The sequence below is a fragment of the Arvicanthis niloticus genome, chromosome 14 (assembly GCF_011762505.2).
Source record: "Arvicanthis niloticus isolate mArvNil1 chromosome 14, mArvNil1.pat.X, whole genome shotgun sequence".
Classification (NCBI taxonomy): domain Eukaryota; kingdom Metazoa; phylum Chordata; class Mammalia; order Rodentia; family Muridae; genus Arvicanthis; species Arvicanthis niloticus.
Genome location: NC_047671.1, coordinates 50,532,384 through 50,553,741, shown reverse-complemented (window position 1 = coordinate 50,553,741; position 21,358 = coordinate 50,532,384). Strand labels below are relative to the sequence as shown.

Here is a 21,358-nt window from a genome sequence, read left to right as displayed (position 1 = left end):
TTATATTTAATTTTCAAGTTAAATTTTGATTTGATCCAATTGCATTAACAAAATGTTGCACTTCTTCAGTTTCCTTTTTCTTTTCACGAGAATGTTTAGCGTTTTATTTTGTCCCTCATGTATATCATAGAATAAGACTTTATATTCAGCAGATGCATTTGTTTCTATTGCAGCAAGGTAGACTGCCAGGTCAGTGGTAATGTTTTCTTATTTAATGATTTCTTTTGTTTCAGTAGTACTGGTCCTTGTTCCAGTATGAATTATTCTGATTATGATTACTTTTATTTTAGAAGAAGGCTGTTTAATAGTTGGTGGCATAATTTTATTCAACAACCCTTCACAAATGTCTCCTTTGTCCGAAAAGCTTAAGCAACATGTGGTATTCAAGTATTAGCTCTTTCCCTCTGAGAAAAGGGTTATGAAAGTGAAAAGTCTCTGAAAATTATTCTTAAAGACTTCGTCTCACCAAGGTTGGTGATGCACACAATTGATCCCAGCACTCAGGAGACAGAGGCAGGAAGAACTCTGCTTGGTCTGAGTAGTGAATTCCAGGACAGACAGAGCAAAGAGTAAGCTCCTTTCTTAAACAAAAACAAATAAACAACAAAAAATCTCTTTCTCTTCCGAATGGAGAGATGGTTCAGCAGCACTGGCTGCTCCAGCAGAGGACCCAGGTTTGATTCCCATCACCCACATGGTCATGCACAACCATCTGTATCTCCAGTTCCAGGGGATCTGATACTCTCTTCTGACCTCTGTGGGTACTAATCATGTATATGGTACACTTAATACATGAAGGTAAGATATTCAAACATAAAAATAAAATAAATAAATCTTTAAAAATAGAAAACGGCACCACCAACAAATGCTTTATCTTCTTGTGACATATGATTTTAAATGAAGTGTCTTCTACAAGCCAGGCTAGCATTCTTTTCATTTCAAGAGATTAAACATGTTTATTTTAGTCTAAATTAACATTAAAATGGGGAAAGAAAACTTTATTATTCTCTTAGAATATTTCATACTACGCTACATGTGTGGTTTAGGTTAATAGCTTCTCTTGTTATCTTAAACAGAGTGGTGTTGGTTTATATAAAGACAGATATGCAAGCTAGTTAAGTTACATGGTGTGATGACTGTTCTTTGTTGTCAGCTTGGCTACATCTGGAATTACCTAAAACTCCACCGAGTGGGTACACCTGTGAGGGATTTTTTCTTAATTAAATCATTTGAAGTGGGAAGACCCGATTTTAAGCTGGATCCTTTGAGGTGGGAATATACACCTTTAATCTAGAGCACTCTTTCTGGTGATGGCCTTTATAAAGGACATAGAAGAAAGCCTTCTAGCTCTTTGCCTGCTTGCTCTGGCTCTCAGTGGCACATCTATGCCTTCCCTGGCATTGTAGACTTCTTTAGGTTTGTGGTGGACTGAAGACCAATCGAGACATCCAGCCTTATGGCCCGAACAAGTACTAGATTCTTGGATCTTCCATTGAGAGACAGCCATTTATGTATTTATGTATTTATGCATATGCTCTATTCTATAAATCTGTTCCTCCAGAAAACCCTGATGAGACAAAACTACCCTACCAACTCTGCTTTACTATAATTTTTCAAATTTCTTCCAGCATCACCAAAGCAACTAATCTTTATCATTTTAATTCTGATTTTTAGCAATTATTTGTCCTTTCCCATTTACTATGAATTTGTTATTTAGTCCATGTTTCACAAATATATCCAAACAAAAGTTGACATCATTAGGGAAGTTTGACAACACAAAATTGTGACAAGGATACAAACACAATATTGCCTTCAATTGCCAGCTTTCCATGGCTGGTCTCAATGTTAAATCTTAAAGATTATTGATGAAAAAAATGCCTATTAAATTAAAAATGTATTGGCTACTATATAAAATATACTTATAAAATCTACACCTTAGATTTGAATTTCTATCATAATTTCTTTTTTCCCTTAGTCATAGCTCATGTTAGTGATAATATCTCAGTTATGAAGTGCACTCAAGCCTGGAAATATACTAATTTAAAGTAATATAATGCAAGTATTGTAATATAAAATTTAAGAGGTATTTTAACCTTCAGAGTGAAGATATCCTGGTTTGATCTCCAAGTTTTTAATTTTATTTTGTGTTTTTGAAACAGAGTCTTACAATAGCCCAGGGTGGCCTCCAAGTCACAGCAAGCTTCCTGCCCCAGTCTCTCAAGTGCCAGAGTTAAAAGCATGACTTTATACCTGGTCTCTGTTTCTCCCTGTGTCTTCTGTGTCTCTTCTCTCTCTTTTTTCTTGCCTATAACATATATATGTTAGATATATTTTATTTTATATTTATTTGATATTACTAATATCAAACATGTAAACATACTGAGTTATTGTGTATTTCTCAAGTTGCTGACCTTATTATTTTTCATTTATCATTTTCCTGTTATTAAGTTTTGCAAGGTCATCAGTGATTAAATTCAGTAAGATATCTAGAGTATACAACCCAAAGAGATACAGCTAACAGCTTAGTTAAAATAAATATATAGCTTTTTTTCTTAAGTTCCTTAGAATTCCCCTCTATGAAACTCAAATTGAGCCTCTTAATTCTCTCTCTCTCTCTCTCTCTCTCTCTCTCTCTCTCTCTCTCTCTCTCTGTCTCTCTGTCTCTCTCTGTCTCTCTCTGTGTGTGTCTATCCATCTATCTATTTCTCCTCCTTTTGCCTGTTGAATGCAAGGGTCAGGGACATGCATCATCACATCTTGGTTGATAGTATTTGAGATACATTACTAACACATGGATTTATTGTTAAAATATAATTGTTACTTTCATGAAAACCTCGGAACTTCAAAACATTAAGATTGCATTTTATTTTTTTTAAATTAAGTTTTTAGGTTAGCATTTAAGGTAATGGGCCATCCATTTCCCTTCCTCTTTTCCCTTTCTCTATCTGGCTTGTGTCCTCTTTGTCCTTGGTTTGTCTACCTTTCTGTTGTCTTATTACATGCATTACAGTACTTGCTCTATTTCCCACCTCTTGTAAGACATCTTCTTCCTCTCTCATGATACCCTAACTAGTTTTGTAACTACCCTGCACACACAGATTTTAAATCTAAAAATTACATTTTATGTATCCTTGATCAGTGAATTAATCTTTCAATTCAAAAATAGGAGTGGACCTTCATTTTAGTATGGAGTTATACCAAAAGACATTGGGTCATTTCAATCAGAAAATAGAAAATTATTATTTTTTTCTTCATGATTCTATTTTTCTGAATTTAGTCAACTCAATAGGCTGGATTTTTTTTGTTCTTTTTAACAGTGCAATATATTGGTTTAGGATTTATGTCTTTAATCATAAAAACAATTACAGGTAATTGAAGCTATATATCCTTGGAATAGATTTGTAGTCATTAAACAGCTATTTGTAAGAGTGTTCAAGTGAAAATTAAAGTTCACATAAAGAAAACAAACCTGTTAACTTGTGTATCCATTTACAATAACTTTTCAGTGGGGAAACTTTGAGTTTTTTCAATGACATAATATTATTGGCAAGACTCAGATATCAATTAATTGGTTCCATACAATCTTGAGAACGATTAAACATTTTATTCTTTATAGTGATACTGATAAAGTTCATTGCCATCTATAGGTTTTATGTAAATTTTAATATATTTTTGTATCAGATAAAAACAAGATAATGAAGTTGACTGAATGAGACTTAATGTTTATATCCTAGCCTCTTCACATTAATTTTCTAAGAAAATAAGTGTAAACAGACAAATATAACTTGAACTACTGATATTATTTTTGAATGAAAATTGATTATTTTTCCAAGTAACAAGTATAATTCACATTATAGTGGAAATAACATTCACCTTGAGTAGATTTAGTGACCGAACAATAGCTTTAAAATGATATAGCTTTACAAATGTGCTCTAAATTCCCTAAAATTACTGTTGGGTGAATTCATTAACATTAAGTAAATAATTATTTAGATAAAATAGTAAATAGCTTATTAACATTGGATTGAAATCCCATTGTGTTGTAGTGGTAACAGAAAATCTGCATTTTGAATCATTCTTTTTAAGAGTTAAATCAAATAATCAGAATAATTTAGCATGTAAAAAGATTTATCAAAACACAATTATCGTCTTAGGAAGAGGTTGGATTTGAGGAATTCAAATATGTTACATTTCTTTAAAATCTTAAAAGCTGTATCACCGCTACAAATGTATGTTGTCCATATTATTTTACATAATAATATAGTTTGTGCAGTAATATATTCTTAGACGTCAATATAGAAAATGAAATTACTCCAGGAACTATAGTTCTAAGATAAAGCAACCTCTAATTAGTTACTGGGTATTGAAATATGAACTAGTTAGAAGCCTTCAAAGAAAAGCACAAATGAAAGAAGCCATTCTGGAGCCTGATGAGAGAGCAGAGCGCAATTGCACTTACACTTTGAGCCACTGGATGCCGTTGTTCTCCAACAAGAGCGCTAGCAGAAGAAAACCGCATCCTCTGCAGACCGGAAAGAAGCTGGTCCCGAGCTTTAAAGACTATACAGCACTCATATTGTTAATATTATCTTAGAGGAATATCACTACTACTAAAAAAAAAATTGAAAGAGAACATGTCCTTTGTCGCCATGAAATATTGCCATGAATCCCGGTGCCTGATGCTCTCACTTTTGCTGTTCACAATCTGGGAGGCAGGGAGCGGCCAGCTGCGCTACTCCGTCCCAGAGGAGGCCAAACACGGCACCTTCGTGGGCCGCATCGCGCAGGACCTGGGGCTGGAGCTGGCAGAGCTGGTGCCCCGCCTGTTCAGGGTGGCGTCCAAGGACCGCGGGGACCTTCTAGAGGTAAATCTGCAGAATGGCATTTTGTTTGTGAATTCTCGGATCGACCGGGAGGAGCTGTGCGGGCGCAGCGCGGAGTGCAGCATCCACCTGGAGGTGATCGTGGACAGGCCGCTGCAGGTTTTCCACGTGGAGGTGGAGGTGAGGGACATTAATGACAACCCTCCGGTGTTCCCAACGACACAAAAGAATCTCTTTGTTTCGGAAACGAGAGCTCTAGATTCTCATTTTTCACTAGAGGGCGCCTCGGATGCAGATATCGGAACCAATGCTCTTCTGACTTACAGACTGAGTCCCAGTGAATATTTCTCCCTGGAAGTACCAACCACAGATGAGCTGGTGAAACCACTCCAACTAGTGTTAAAAAAACCTTTAGACAGAGAACAAGCTTCAGAGCTTCACTTAGTGGTTAAAGCAACGGATGGGGGCAAACCTGAGCTCACAGGTACCTTGGAATTACATATTACAGTTCTAGATGCAAATGACAATGCACCAACGTTTGACAGAGCAATCTATCGGGTGAGGCTGGTAGAAAATGCAAGAAATGGTACCCTGGTCTTTAGACTTAATGCCTCGGATTTGGACGAAGGTTCAAATGGTCAAATTCTTTATTCCTTTGCAACGGATGTTTCCCCTAAGACAGAAGCCACTTTTCATATAGATTCAGTCAGTGGAGAAATTAAAGTCAATGGAAAAATAGATTTTGAAGAAACAAATTTATGGAAGATTCAAGCAGAAGCAGTTGACAAAGGCAGTCCTCCAATGTTCGGTCACTGTACGATCTTAATTGAAGTTCAGGACATCAATGATAATGCTCCTAAGTTAATAGTAACATCATTATCGCTTCCTGTTCGAGAGGATGCTCCAATGGGGACAGTTATTGCCCTAATCAGCGTGACAGATCCAGACTCTACAGTCAATGGGCAGGTGACCTGCTCCCTGTCTCCCCATGTCCCCTTCAAGCTGGTGTCCACCTTCAAGAATCACTATTCGCTCATGCTAGACAGTGCTTTGGACCGAGAGACCACAGCTGACTATCAGGTGGTGGTGACAGCCCGAGACGGGGGCTCACCCTCGCTGTGGGCCACGGCCAGCGTGTCCGTGGAGGTAGCAGACGTGAATGACAATGCTCCTGTGTTCGCGCAGCCTGAATACACAGTGTTCGTGAAGGAGAACAACCCGCCTGGCGCGCACATCTTCACGGTGTCAGCGGTGGATGCGGACGCGCAGGAGAATGCGCTGGTGTCCTACTCGCTGGTGGAGCGGAGGGTGGGCGAGCGCTTGCTGTCGAGCTATGTGTCTGTGCACGCAGAGAGCGGCAAGGTGTTTGCGCTGCAGCCTCTGGATCATGAGGAGCTGGAGCTGCTGCAGTTCCAGGTGAGCGCGCGGGATGCTGGTGTGCCTGCCCTGGGCAGCAATGTGACTCTGCAGGTGTTTGTGCTGGATGAGAACGACAATGCGCCCACGCTGCTGCCCCACGGAGCTGTTGGAGCCGGCGGTGCAGTGAGCGAGCTTGTGCCTAGGTCAGTAGGTTCAGGGCATGTAGTGGCAAAGGTGCGCGCAGTAGATGCGGACTCTGGTTATAACGGTTGGCTGTCGTATGAGCTGCAATTAGGAGCTGGCAGTGTGCGCAGTCCCTTCCGTGTGGGGCTATACACGGGTGAGATCAGCATCACTCGCGCCCTGGATGAAGCAGATGCACCGCGCCAGCGACTGTTGGTGTTGGTGAAGGACCATGGCGAGCCCGCGTTGACTGCCACAGCCACAGTGCTGGTTTCTCTGGTTGAAAGCAACCAGGCACCAAAGGCCTCTTCACGGGTGTTGGCGGATACAGCAGCCTCTGAATCATCTGTAGTGAATGTCAACGTGTATTTGATTATCGCCCTCTGTTCGGTGTCTAGCCTGTTGGTGCTCACATTGGTGTTGTACACCGCCCTGCGATGCTCAGCATTGCCCACTGAGGTCACCTGTGGCCCCGGGAAACCCATGCTGGTGTGCTCCAGCGCGGTGGGAAGCTGGTCTTACTCTCAGCAAAAGAGGCAGAGGGTGTGTTCTGGGGAGGGCCCACCAAAGACAGACCTCATGGCCTTCAGTCCCAGTGTTCCTCCTGGATTGGGTTCTGGAGAAAGTGGAGTCCAGCAAGAGATCTTTGAGAATGTAAGTACAGAAATCCTGGAGTACATTCTATGCCAGGTGATGTCACTGACATAGTTTGTCAATTTATGATTATATCTTAAATTTGCGTTGCCTTTTTTTGTGACAGCTCATTTAAAGACCAATGACCATCTTTGTCACTTCTCACTCTGGTCATCATGGATATTACTATATATTCTTTATACTTTATATTCTTTATATTTATATACTTTATATTCTTTCTTCTGCTATGTATAACAATAGTACCGGTAGCAGTGCTAGCAAAAAAAAAAAAAAAATGAAATAGAATGACTATATGTTTTCTTTAAATTTAGCAAGTATGCCAGGAAGAAGTCAAGGATCGTAATAGGAAATACAAGGCATATAGGCAGGGGTCAAATCTGATTTTCAACACTCTGGTAGGTTCACTGTTCGGGTAGTTCACCTATTAGAACAGGTGTCTTTTGCTCTCCATTATGTTTGTGTATCTGAAAGTATAATAGTATGATTTAATATTCAATTTGATTTGAATTCTCAATTTATTATAAACTATGTCATGATTGGTCAGGGTTGGAGATGGTCATGCTTGAAGCACTTTATTTTCTATGTAACTTTCTACTTAGTAGCATGTTCTGTGAGCTGACAGGTGAAGTGGGTAGGGTTACAGCAGTTGCCTTTGGAGGTTATCTTACTATTCTGTCTTCTGTCTTGTTACATCTCTCTTTCTTTGTTTCTTTCTTTCTTTTGATTTTGTTGTTCTTGTTTTCTGGAGACAGGGTTTCTTTGTGCAGCCTTGGCTATCCTAGAAATTGCTCTTTAGACCAGGCTGGCCTCAAACTCAGAGACCCTCTTTTCTCTCTCTCTCTTGAGCTACTACCACTTGGCTCCACCACTCCCCCAAAGCAGGGTTGTAGTTATCTTTAATTGAAAAGCTTGTGTCAACTGACCAAATGTTTGAGAAAAAAAATAGCTGTGTTCATTTCAATAAGCCACAATACAATAGAGCAGAGTCAACATCACTGAGTAAATCCTATACTTTTCTTAGCATAGTGCTTGGAAAGCGAATTTATAATCTGATTTTGAAAAAATTTCCCGGGGTTTGAAGAATGGTTTCAAAATTCATGTCTGTGGTTTACATTTGCAAGAAAGAATAACATGAGAGCTACTCAATAATACTGGCTAAGAGGACATAAAACTTTGCATTTTAATATATAATTAGTGAGACATGCCGATAGGACTTATATCTAGTCAAACTGATTTAGTAAATATTGACACAAAGTCCATGAAATCATCAGTCAATTTTTACAAAATCAGTATTAACAATGATTTTGATGAGATTTCTTGAGATTAGTCTGCAGCTGGATGTTGAGCCCATTCTAAAAGGTAACTTTAGAGAGATTATAATAAATTCTCTAGGAAAAATTCAGATATAGATACCTGAACTATTTCAGCTAAAATACAAAATATGGGTATTGAGTCATCCTCTTTATCAAATTTTTGACTTGGTGTTTATCCAGGACTAATTTATATATCCAAAACTATGTATTATTGGAAACAAAAATTTGTTAGAATATCATTTAACTTATATTCGTGATACCATCATCTCTCCTCTCATGGGTTGAGTTTTTCATATTTTTAAAATTGCATCTCAAACCTCATTTCTTGTAAAAATGTAGTTGGAGAATTGCTGTTTCCTTTTGTCCAATATACATCTGACACACTTCACATATTGTGCTCAGCTTACTGTCATTTTATATATTGCATTTTAATTGACAGCACATGATTGCATTGTTTTACAGATACATAATAGAATTCACTGTTCTTAGAGGTGACTGATCCTTTTTTAAATTTGTAAACCACAGTTTATGAACTTTTCATGTGTTAGTGTAATACCTGTAGGTTGCAGAAGAACTCTCAAAACCGTTAAACACCGAGGTAAGAGCATTACTTGAGCCTGGCAGCTCAAAGTCAACCTGGGCTTTTGTTTCTCAAAGAATTTCTATATAACAAAATGCACGAGTTTTTTTGAATGATTTCTGCTCTAAACTTGTGTGATATCATCTTTTTCTTCTAAATTGCTAGTGTGTGTGAAAAGATAGAGAAAACATAACTACATATTCAAGAAATAAAAATTAAAGCTAGATGTGGTGGCATAGCCTTTAGTAGCAGAACTTAAGAGGCAGAGAGGCAGGTGGATCTCTGAATTCAAAACCAGCTTGGTCTACAAACTTACAGGACAGCCAGCCATATACAGCGAGAACTACCACAGAAAAAGAAATAAATGAAAATTATCCCTAATAATTCCAACCTTCTGTAGGTATTATTGGAAATGACACGCCCAGACTCTGAGGTAATTTGTCAGTTAGTTGAATTGTTTGCGTATTTTTTTTGTGTTCCAAGCACAATCTTGTGTACTTAGATCAGACATTATAAAATTCACCTTTCTGAATGAACAAAAGTCACAAACCCCACATTCTTTTTTAGTGAAATTATTTCCCATGGATGGATTTTTATTGGGTTAAGAAAACTAATGTTGACTACATGGAAGTATCCAAGTGGTACAGAGACTTCTGGAAGGGTTGTTTCTTTCAATGAATGATAATTCTGTGATTTATAGGCTGCCTTTGTCATCTTATCAATGATTACATAAGTAAGATATCACGGTCTCATTACTGACAATATGATTTGTGTGAGAAATCATATATGTCAAAGGCAGAATTCATCTAGATCAACAGGCTTTTTCTTTGTGAATTCTGTTTCAAATTATAAAACTTGAAAACATTTGGTTTCTTATTCTGCAGTGAACACAAACTCAGCAATTTATTATAAGAAAACAATGTCATATAAACAACAATAAAGAACCAGAACTAAAGAAAATAAGGATGTTATTGCTGATAATAATATGTATATATTGACATGATAATGATATGTATATATTAACATGAGGAGAAGAGATAACTTGGAAAGTTTCACCACAAAAGAAATGATGAATGTTTGATGTGATGATGTGTTAGCTCTGATTTGATCACTACACAGTAGATGCATGCATCAACACATAGCTTGCACCTCATACATTTGTTCAAGAAGATTCATTTTTTTTAAAAGTATAAGAGAATGCGAACCTATGTAGCTAAGGGCACAGTGTAGAGAACACTGTTATTATGGAACTTCAAGGGCTGAGCCCATCACCAACTGTAGACTCAAACAGAACTCCAAACCACAAACAGTAACAACAAACTAGGTCCAACCGCTGGGACCATTGAGTTCCCTGGTAGCCCAAGCAAGAAGGGAGATTGTACTAACAACAATTCAAATCTAATAATATTTTATATAATAAATAAGATGTTAGGAAACTGATTAACTCTAGTTTTTCAAGTTTACCTGAAGAAATGAGCCTTCTTTTTCAAGAGTTTAGATAAGAGAATAATTTTGTAGGTGTAAGTCAAACAAGAATTTAATATGATGCCATTCAATAAAAAAGTACCACCTTCACGCACGTTCCACTTCAATGTGGCTTAAAATCAGAATGGTCAATAAATGTGCATTTTGGAATTATTTTGGGCAAAGTACACAAAATGTGAAATTCTCCAGTGGTGGATGTACACGAGTACTCACAATTTCAGGCACAAGGTGTCGCTCTTTACTTGGTGGAAAGAGTTCATTCATGGATTGGTTCGAAGAGTCTAGCGCTCCTCATACAAAACCCGACTCCATCATTCGGAAGGCTACTTATAAAGGGATCCTTTGAAAATCCTCGAGAATCAAGCGAGATTCCACTCTGAAGACAAAGATCTGATACAGTCAGCGAAAGAAGACATTTTGGAGGCCGATTTCATATGCAATGTTAGGTTTTCAGAGAAGGGGATCCTGCACTCTGCCACCTCTGCGCTGGCTTCTTTTTCTTGCCGCCTGGGAGGCAGGGAGCGGCCAGCTTCACTACTCCATCCCGGAGGAGGCCAAACACGGCACCTTCGTGGGCCGCATCGCACAGGACCTGGGGCTGGAGCTGGCAGAGCTGGTGCCCCGCCTGTTCAGGGTGGCGTCCAAGGACCGCGGAGACCTTCTGGAGGTAAATCTGCAGAATGGCATTTTGTTTGTGAATTCTCGGATCGACCGGGAGGAGCTGTGCGGGCGCAGCGCGGAGTGCAGCATCCACCTGGAGGTGATCGTGGACAGGCCGCTGCAGGTTTTCCACGTGGAGGTGGAGGTGAGGGACATTAACGACAACTCGCCAGTGTTTCCTCTTAGAGAACAAAGGCTGCTGATTTATGAATCCAAGCAACCGGACTCGCGTTTTCCGCTAGAGGGAGCATCTGATGCGGACATAGGGGAGAACGCTGTATTGGTCTACAGATTAAGTCAAAACGAGTATTTTTCTATAGAACCACCAACTAGTAGTAAGCAGACTAAAAGACCGTTACTTATATTAAAGAAGGCTCTAGATAGGGAGAAAACCCCGGAACTTAATTTGCTATTAACAGCCACAGATGGGGGAAAACCGGAGCTTACGGGTACAGTTCAGCTTTGGGTTCACGTCTTAGATGTTAACGACAATGATCCGGTGTTCGATCATTCAGAATACAAGGTAAGAATAATGGAAAATGCTGCTAAAGAAACTCTTGTCATAAAGTTGAACGCCACGGATTTAGACGAAGGTGTAAACGGGCAATTGGTATACTCTTTGATGTCCATTAAGCCCACCGGGAGACATTTATTTACCCTAGATGAAAACAATGGAGAACTGAGGGCCAACGGGACTTTAGATTATGAAGAGAACAAGTTTTATGAAATAGAAGTGCTGGCCACGGATAAAGGAACACCCCCAATGGTCGGTCACTGTGTAGTCTTGGTAGAAATCTTAGACATCAATGACAACTCCCCTGAAGTGACACTAACTTCGCTGTCCCTCCCAGTGAGAGAGGATGCCCAGCCAAATACAGTCATTGCTTTAATTAGTGTATCCGACCTTGATTCTGGTATCAATGGCCAAGTGACCTGCTCTCTTACATCCAATGTCCCCTTCAAGATCGTATCCACCTTTAAAAACTATTATTCTCTGGTATTGGATAGCAGTCTGGACCGTGAGAGGGTGTCAACCTATGATTTGGTTGTGACCGCCCGCGATGGAGGCTCGCCTTCCCTGTGGACCACGGCCAGCGTGTCTGTGGAGGTGGCTGACGTGAACGACAACGCTCCTGCATTCGCGCAGCCCGAATACACGGTGTTCGTGAAGGAGAACAACCCGCCTGGCGCGCACATCTTCACGGTGTCAGCGGTGGATGCGGACGCGCAGGAGAATGCGCTGGTGTCCTACTCGCTGGTGGAGCGGAGGGTGGGCGAGCGCTTGCTGTCGAGCTATGTGTCTGTGCACGCAGAGAGCGGCAAGGTGTTCGCACTGCAGCCTCTGGATCATGAGGAGCTGGAGCTGCTGCAGTTCCAGGTGAGCGCGCGGGATGCTGGTGTGCCTGCCCTGGGCAGCAATGTGACTCTGCAGGTGTTTGTGCTGGATGAGAATGACAATGCGCCCACACTGCTGCCTCATGGAGCTGTCGGAGCTGGTGGGGCAGTGAGCGAGCTTGTGCCTAGGTCAGTGGGTTCGGGCCATGTGGTCACCAAGGTGCGTGCAGTGGATGCTGACTCTGGTTACAATGCTTGGCTGTCATATGAAGTACAGTTGGGAACAGGTGGAGTACGAAGCCCCTTCCGTGTGGGACTATACACAGGTGAGATCAGCACGACGCGTGCTCTGGATGAGGTGGACGCTCCTCGACAGACTCTATTAGTGCTGGTGAAGGACCATGGTGAGCCAGCATTGACAGCCACTGCAACTGTATTAGTGTCTCTTGTGGAAAGCGGCCAGACTCCAAAGTCCTTTTCACAGGCATCAGGGCGTGCTTCAGTCCCAGAGGCATCACTGGTGGATGTCAACGTGTACTTGATTGTCGCCATTTGTGCTGTGTCCAGTCTGTTGGTACTCACGCTGCTAGTGTATACAGCGTTGCGCTGCTCAGCATTGCCTATGGTCAGTGAGGCCGCTGGGGGACCTGGGAAGCCCATGTTGGTGTGCTCCAGCGCGGTGGGGAGCTGGTCCTACTCACAGCAGAGGCGGCAGAGGGTGTGCTCTGGGGAAGTTCTTCCCAAGACAGACCTCATGGCTTTTAGCCCCAGCCTACCTCCCAACCTGGATAGAGATGAAAGGGAAAGGCAGGAGTCAGAGTCAAATCACCCTGGACAGGTGAGTTTTCTTCAAATCCCACTTTTCTGGCAATGCCTATAAAATCATTTAGAATTCAGTTTTAAGGGAAACATTTGAAATGAATACTCTACATTTTGAGTGCTGTTTCAAGAAACAATGCCCGTTAGCAAAATGCCAGATGTGCATATACCCAGCATTTAAATAATATACTAAAGTTATTAATAACTTTAGTAAGATATTAATAATAACTAATAAGTGCATATAACTAATAAATAATAACTAATAATAGCTAATACGTGCCCCGTTCATTTCAAGTTGTGGTTGTAAAATGTTAGAAGTCAACTGAGTGGAAATAACCACTGTTTTACTTGAGCTAAGGCACACCACTTCATTTCTAATTCTCAGTGATGTGGACAACCATGGCAGGCTATTCAGATTTGTTTCAGTTTGTCTATTAGCGGTCCTTTGCTTTGATATTTTCACATTCTTTCATCAGTTGCTTTAAAAAATGTTTGTATCAACAATGGATCCCTTGTTTCTAGCTCTGAATTAATTTACTGCTCCTTACATCGCTAAATATCCTCTACCATCATGGTAAAAATTATCTTCAAATTACTTGGAGACAAAAGTCCAGTCTTGCATTCTAATTTGGTTCTACTATTGAAATAATTATCCATTCCTTATTTTCCATCGAAGTGCAAGAAATCTATTAAATACTGTATACTCAAAGGCGGCTGACTTAGGCTTCCAAAATGAACCAGGCAAATAGTTCAATAAAATCATGCACACTTTTTAGTTGTTGTCTTTTATGCTAGCGACTATTAGCTAGTGGCTCATTTGCATACTTTCCTAAATTTTACAATTTTTTTTTCAGAAAAGAAAATGTTAAATCTATTGATGTGCATACATGCTAATAATTAGCATTTCATTATTTTAACCTTTTAAAATCCTTGTAATTGTAAATGCCTCATCACTGATGTCTTATAATCTTTCTCATGTCTAATCACATCTAAAACGTTTAGCAAAGACCATTTCTATCTCTGTGATTCTTCTAGCTCTGTGTTTCTTAGAGAAGTGCAGAAGTAGGGGACCCGTCATGCGTTTGGAGCTCATTCAGAGCATTTTCTCCTAAGGTGTACAATATGCCATTTAGCGTAATATTTGGGAAGAATTCATATTGAAGACCATTCTTGGAACTTGGGTGCTGGAGACCAGCTCCAGAGCTCTGGTTCTCTGTTGAAGGGAGCTGAAGGGAAAGAGCAAAGGCTGGGGCAAGACTTGATCTTGCTCCGATCCTACCAGAGCACACAGAGATTGTGATACTCTATGAAGCTTACTAAATAAATACTCACAGAAAAGGGAGACTGCTTATAAATATCTCATGCATGTCGTTGAAGCTGACAGTTCCCACCCACCCTAATCTTTGATGTTGTTTTCTTGGTGAAGAGTACAGAGGTCCCAGGGTCTACTGCTCTTGCTCTGGCTCCTTGCAGCCTGGGAGGCACTGGGTGGCCAGCTCCACTATTTCATCCTCCTGGAGGCCAAGTACCTTTATAGGCTGCATTGCATGGGACCTGAGGCTGGAGCTGGTAGAGCTGGTGCCTCGGCCTCTTCAGAGTGGCTTCTAAAAACCACACAGACCATCTGGAGGTAAATCTGCAGAAGGATATTTTGTTTGTGAGTTCTTGGATTGACTAGGAGTAGCTGGATCATTGGAGACCACCTGCACTGGATCCTACAGGTGATTGTGGACTGGCCACTGCAGGTTTTCCACGTGGAGGTCCAGGTGATGGTGTTTGTAGTAGATTTTGGCCATACTAAAGATCTCCTGATGTGCCTCTGTGTATGCTAGCATGCCAGAAAGCATCACTAATCTATTTCAACAAGCACTTGGTTGCAATGTACAATGTCTGGTCTGTGGGTGGTCTTGATGCTACTGACCACACCACTCAGGTGCTCAGCCCATCAAGGGTGCCTGTGGGCCTGGGAAGATCAGACTAGTGTGGTTCAGTGCAGTGGGCTTCAGGTCAAATTGACCATAGAGGACACAGCTATTATGTTGTGGAGTGGTCCAGTTTAATCCAGAATTTATGGCCTTCGGCCCCAACCTGCCTCAGTGTCTAGAAGATTGTTTAAATCCTTCATTTGAAGTTAGTTGTTGATAGTACTTAAGTATTTTTGCTTTTCTTAATAACTAGATTTTAGGCTGTAACTACATCCTTATTTTTTTAATTTTTCTTCTAATTTTATCTTTTGAACCACTGATTGGTTGTTTTAGATTCTCTGGTTTTGTCATAGTTATTTCACATTCTCATTTATAATTCAGTGAATAATTTATATAGACATGTATTAGGGATTTTAGATCATTAGGGAATTTTTTTTGGATCACTTTTCTTTTTCTTGTTAGTTTTGAATGATTAGCCTTGAAAATAATAGTAAATTACTTTAAAACCTGGTCAGTTGCCCCTTGATTCTTACATTTCAAAATTTAATCAGAATTACAGAATTACAATATTCTCATTATATTACAAAAATACAAAGCCAAAGAGTTTTAAATATATATTTGAATAAATTCCTTAATTGATCTTCCAATGTTAGGGAAGTAGCTTCATCAATCACCATACTAATTTTTGTACAATCCAGAGATTAAAATATTATATTACAAGTATAATAGTGTGGCAATAGCAAGATATGACTTGTATTTGATTGTAAAATGAATAATTTTGTCATTTTTCAAGTGGAGTGACAATTACTTATTGTATTGGTGCACATGTATGTGTGTGTTTGTGTGCACATGGCTGTAAAAACCAGTGGTCAGTGTGTTTTCTTCAACTGTGTTTCAATTGAAGTTCTCACTGAACCTGGAGCTTGCTGATTCAGCTAGATTGAGTGTCCAGAGGGCCCTAGGGATCTTCTGTTTCTGTCATCCTAGTGCTTGCTTGTCTCTTACATGGGTTCTGGGTATCCAAACTCGGGTCCACAAGCTTGAGCAACAAACCCTTTGAGCCATCTCCTTAGCACTTTCTTTCCTTACTTTTTCAAAGCAAGGTTGATATTATACTCTGCTTAAACACATATAATAAAATCATTTGTAAATTTAAAAATACTTAAACATCACCTACATGAAGACCCGTCTTATAATAGTTTATTTGACTATTTTCTTTCTATGTTAGCACATAAAGAATGGAATTTTAATCTTACTGAGTTGGTGATCTATGCCTTGGCCTTGCCCATGCTGAGCCAGCGCTTTACATCTGAGCTACATTCCCAGCATTAATGACATAGCTTTCTTCTATTCATTTGTCTAGAAATATGGTCACCGCTGGCTTCAAATTTGTAATTCTTTTCCTTCAGCTTCATGAAGCATGCTACTGTACCTGATTAATGACCCTTTTCAATCTTATAAAACATAAGTAAAAACCTTACTCAATCCTAGCCCTTCTGCTAACATCTTAACTTGACATTATCTTAATTATCAGGTGGTAATATCTATGATGCAGATACAACCATCATTCACATCTTACTAATGAGAAAACCTGACACTGAAGTCACAAAGGTAGTGTGACCTGTTTAAACCTCATTTTGAGTATTGCAACCTCTTTATGGTATATTGATCTTCTGCCTGTATTTGCTGAATTTTCTGAACTACAACTTACATTTTGAAATTCCCTTCCATAAAAATATACAGAACTTGTCTTTGACCAGAGAGATAAACTTCCTATCCTTCAACCTGATGTTAAGGGCTTTAAATTTTTCTAGCTTTTACCTACTCTTTCATAAACCTTTATTTTAGGACCAAGAATATATTACATGTTCAATCATTAATATTTGATTATTGTATAATATTGAAATGTATTGTCTGGGCAGTCTATGCCATTTAGAAGAGAGTCTGAGCACTGGAGTTTGGGCAACATTTTCTTCAGGAGTATCTGAAAGGATAGATAACATTTCAAAGGATAGATAAACAGTGCAGTTTCATGGGTGGAGGATAAGTATGAATAAGAGAGTGCTCTCTGAAGAATGTGAACTTGAAAGATCAAACATGGGAAGATTATAAAAGCAGGGAAGCACATAGAGGATCTTCCATAAATACTTGGGTAGCAAGCAAATGGAAATTCTCCCCTTCCCCTAAGACAGGGTTTCTCTATGTAGCCCTGGCTGTCCTGGAACTTACTTAGTAGCCCAGGCTGGCCTTGATCTCAGAAGTCTACCTTCCTCTGAGTGTTGGGACTAAAGTCCTGTGCAACCACACCCTGCTGAACAATGGAGATTTAAATAACTATAGTAGGAAAGAATTGAGGAAAACACTCAAGAGGGACTAGCAAAGAGAAGCATTCAGAAGATTGACTCAATATGAATGATAAAGCTGGGTGTGGTGGCACACACCTTTAACCCTAATTCTGGAGGCTGAGGCAAGAGGGTCTCTGTGAGGTCAAGGTCAGCCTGAACAGACAGGACTATACAGAGAGACACTGTCACAAAGAAAGATAAGAGAAAGACAAAATGAAGTAGAACAAGGTAGGAAAGGCCAATTATTACACACAGGTTTATTGATTTATTTAATGATTTATTTAAAGCACTGCTTGTACTTCATATTTGTCAAGCATGGCTTTATTTGCTATTTGGAACATAATGTCCTGAAGAAATAGCTGAAACAATGTGTCATTGTCTGTAACAATTTGCTGCCTGCCATGTATGCTTCTGTAAAATATAATTTTCTTATTTTTACCCTAAACTTTGTAAGTTTAGGGTATAAAATGATAATGCAGACTGGATCTGTGACCAAAAGCTTTTCAGGAGCTATTATACTGGCTTCTGCTACTAGTGACATTTCCTGTCATAGGAATTGGAGTGCTCATGAAAGAAAGACTTCCACAACAAAATGTAGTGGCATCTGTTTTTTCTCAAGTTTGGTGTACTAGGGGGTAAATGACTTGTATGTGTTTGAGCAGGTACGGAATTGGAGAGACATGTACGGACCTGCTATTTTGAGGTACTAGAATAGCATCATGATTTGCAACATGGATCTAGAACTCAGAGGGTGTTATACACACATTGAAGAATAAATAATTCCTTCTCAAAAAATATTAGTCCATGAAAAGACAAGAGTCAGGCTGAAAAGTGAAAAGTAATATTGAAGAAAATTATTTCAGTAGGCATGCATGTTAATTTCTGAGGCTGCGGTAAGAAATGATCACATACTAGGAAGAGACATTTGTTTGTCTTACACTTTTTGAGGCCAGAAGTCCAAAATGAAGACGTGAAACACTTGTAAGAATCAAGGGACTATTTCCCCTACAAGAGTAAAACATGTTAAGAAATATTAGAGCAGGAGAGAAAAAATGTATTTTTTTGCTTCTGTTGGTTTCTGATGGATGTTGGTATTCCTTGGTTTGTGACTACATCACTTTCAACTTCTGTCTCTATAGTCACATTGCTTTCTCTTCTTCATATCTTCTTATCTGTGTTTTTTGTTTGACAAGGACATATATAATGACATTTAGGGCTGACTTGGATTTTGCAGAATAAATTATTTTTAATTTAGTCACATTGCTTTAGTATATAAAGTTATATTCATGTGTCTTAAGATGTGGGTACATCTTTTGAGGTACCACTATTCAGTCTTCTATGGTAGGCTTAGAAAAATAGAAAGTAGGTAATGTCTCTACTGTGGAGGCTGGGTCCTGGAAAGCTAGTTACAAGCAGTGGGAGATTAAAAAAACAGACACAAAGTAGAAGCCAAGCTGGGACCAAATGGGCTGTATGCTTGGATGGAGACATGGCAGCCTCCCCTTGCCACCCAATCACCTTTATTATATATTGGGAAAAGAAGGGAGTAGCCAGTTTATCTTAGTAAAGAAGATTATGGGGGTGGTAGTGACTATGCAGTCTTGTGAAGCAAGGAAACTGTGGGCAGAGCTTTCTGCATGGCTTTCCTCTTAGTAAGGGTCAACTGCTACACAATCATCCTGCTTCAGCAAACATCCTAGCCTCAGGCATGGAGTAGGGCATGCCACTCTTTAGGCTTGTATTCTTCAAATCCTACTTTAATAAGTGTACTTAAATGCTTTAACCTCCCTTCTAGGCCACCATACATCAGAGGCAGTGCAAAGAAATGGTTAATAGGGCAAAGGAGGATGTGGACCTGTTGAGAAATAGTTATTTGGTGTGAATACAATCTGTGTTGTCAGGCTATCAGCAGTTCAGTTCACATGAATCAGCAGCAGCAGCTTGATCCACTTGCAAACATCATTCATGAATCAAAAAGACAGTTTGATCCAGAAGAAACTTGCAGGCTCTGCCAAATGGCCTGAGTCCGTCAAAGTGTCAAGTAGCTGACAGAACACCACCAGAAGTCCTTTGATGCATTTCTGTCTATATAGTCATGACAAATGATGACCAGCAAACTGTGGCAAGGTGAACCAATGCCACACAGCTTTGTCCACTGTCTGCTGAGTCATATTTATACTCCTTCTCTCAAGCATCCATTCTACCCAAACATCACATGCCTCTTTTCCATGCTGCTTCCAGAGAAACACCATGTGTCTGTTCTCAGCAAAATATCCTCCCACATGTCTGCTTCAGCAAAAACATGCTCTTATAAGACAGTTTCAAGGAAAACATCCCACAGCACAACCGATTCTTCAAAGAAACCAGAATTTTCCACTCCAAACTCCCTTAGTTGTGAGACCTGTTACTCATGTCAAGAATGCACACTCAGAACTACAGCTGTTCTCTACAAGGTAACCAAGGTTGAAAGTCAGAGTGTGAAGATCAAGTAAATGTTAGAAAAAGAAGATGAGTAATTTTTTTTATCTGGAAGTTAAAGATGTTTGAACATCTTAGTCATGTGGAGAAAAGAAGCAAGCAAAGAAGGAGACATTAGGAATAAGACAGGCAGCACTGAAATGAAGATGGAGTTAATGAGATTAAATGGAGGAAAACATATTTTTCTCAGAGAATATGGTCAGCCTAAAGTGGGGAGAGATGGCAAAGAAGTTAAGGGCTTGTTACTCTTCTAGAGAATCTGTAGTGTTTGACAGCTATTAGTAACTCTAGTTCCAGAGAACTCAGCACTCTTTTCTGGCCTCCATAGGTACCAGATGTGCACATGTGCATTCATGAAGACAAAATATACTCATAAAATAATAAATTTGAAAAAATAGTAGGCAAAATAAGTAAATGTTGTTATAAGAAAAGAGCCCTCCATTTCATGTTTGGGGATGTATCTTAATAGGAAAACCATGACATTACATGATGGGAATAACATTGAGAAATTGAGAGAAGAAAAAGTATGAAAAATGTCTATAGGTAAGGAGGATACATCCATCTGAGTGTCCAGTTTAGGTAAAGGGAAATGCAAATATCTATTGTCACCATGGATAATAAACAACTTTATACCAAAGATCAATAGGGTGAATACGTAGTTAACTGTGTTGGAATTTGAAGAGATTGTCTGAGACGATAAACAGATGATTGATTCTAGGATGTCTTAAAGGAAATACTGCAAATGGTTGCCTTATGTCCATGGATAAGTGATGCAACATGTGTACATTCTGGTAGACAGGAAGCATCAGGAAGAATCAAGGGACTATTGCCATCACAAGGGTAATGCATGTAGTAGAAACAGAGGAACAGGAGGAGATTGTGTGGGCAAGAGAATACAGTACTCTGCATGGATTTCAGAAGGGAATAGAGGTACAGACATGAACTCGATGGTCATTTTGTATAGAGTTGTTCACAGACTAGGCAATGTAAAAATTGGATATACAATTGATATTAGGATCATATAATTTACATTTACTTTAAGGTTTATGTGTTTATGTATTTTATGCATATGAGTGCTTTGTCTGAATCTGTGCCTACATACCAGAAGAGGGCATAAGACCCCATCACAGATGGTTGTAAACAACTACTTGGCTGCTAGGAATTGAACTTGGGACTTCTAGAAGAACAGCCACTGCTCTTAATTCCATCTCTCAACCCCCTACATTTATAATATATAAAATATATCTTTTATTGTACTTTTGACCTGAAACCTTTTTGACTTTGTAGCTATAATAATAGATAACAGTAATATTCTCTGACTAATGATGTATTAGCATCAATGTGTTGTTACTATCATGTACTTGGAAAAATCAGAGTTAACTTTAACAGCAACAAGTTT

General features: G+C 39.5%; 1 protein-coding gene across 11 annotated transcripts in view; it reads left to right on the top strand.

Annotated features, from left to right (window-relative positions):
• Positions 1-21,358, top strand: part of LOC117719719 (protocadherin alpha-7) — a 222,463-nt gene that overhangs the window by 64,234 nt on the left and 136,871 nt on the right. Inside the window, exon 1 of one of the 11 annotated variants that reach the window (XM_034517939.2) lies at positions 4,519-7,019. The exons of the other annotated variants lie outside the window; for them this stretch is intronic. Coding sequence (XP_034373830.1) covers positions 4,635-7,019 — 2,385 coding nt within the window. The 5' untranslated portion in view covers positions 4,519-4,634. Of the gene's footprint in view, positions 1-4,518; positions 7,020-21,358 lie in introns of those variants that run through there. 11 annotated transcript variants of the gene reach the window in all.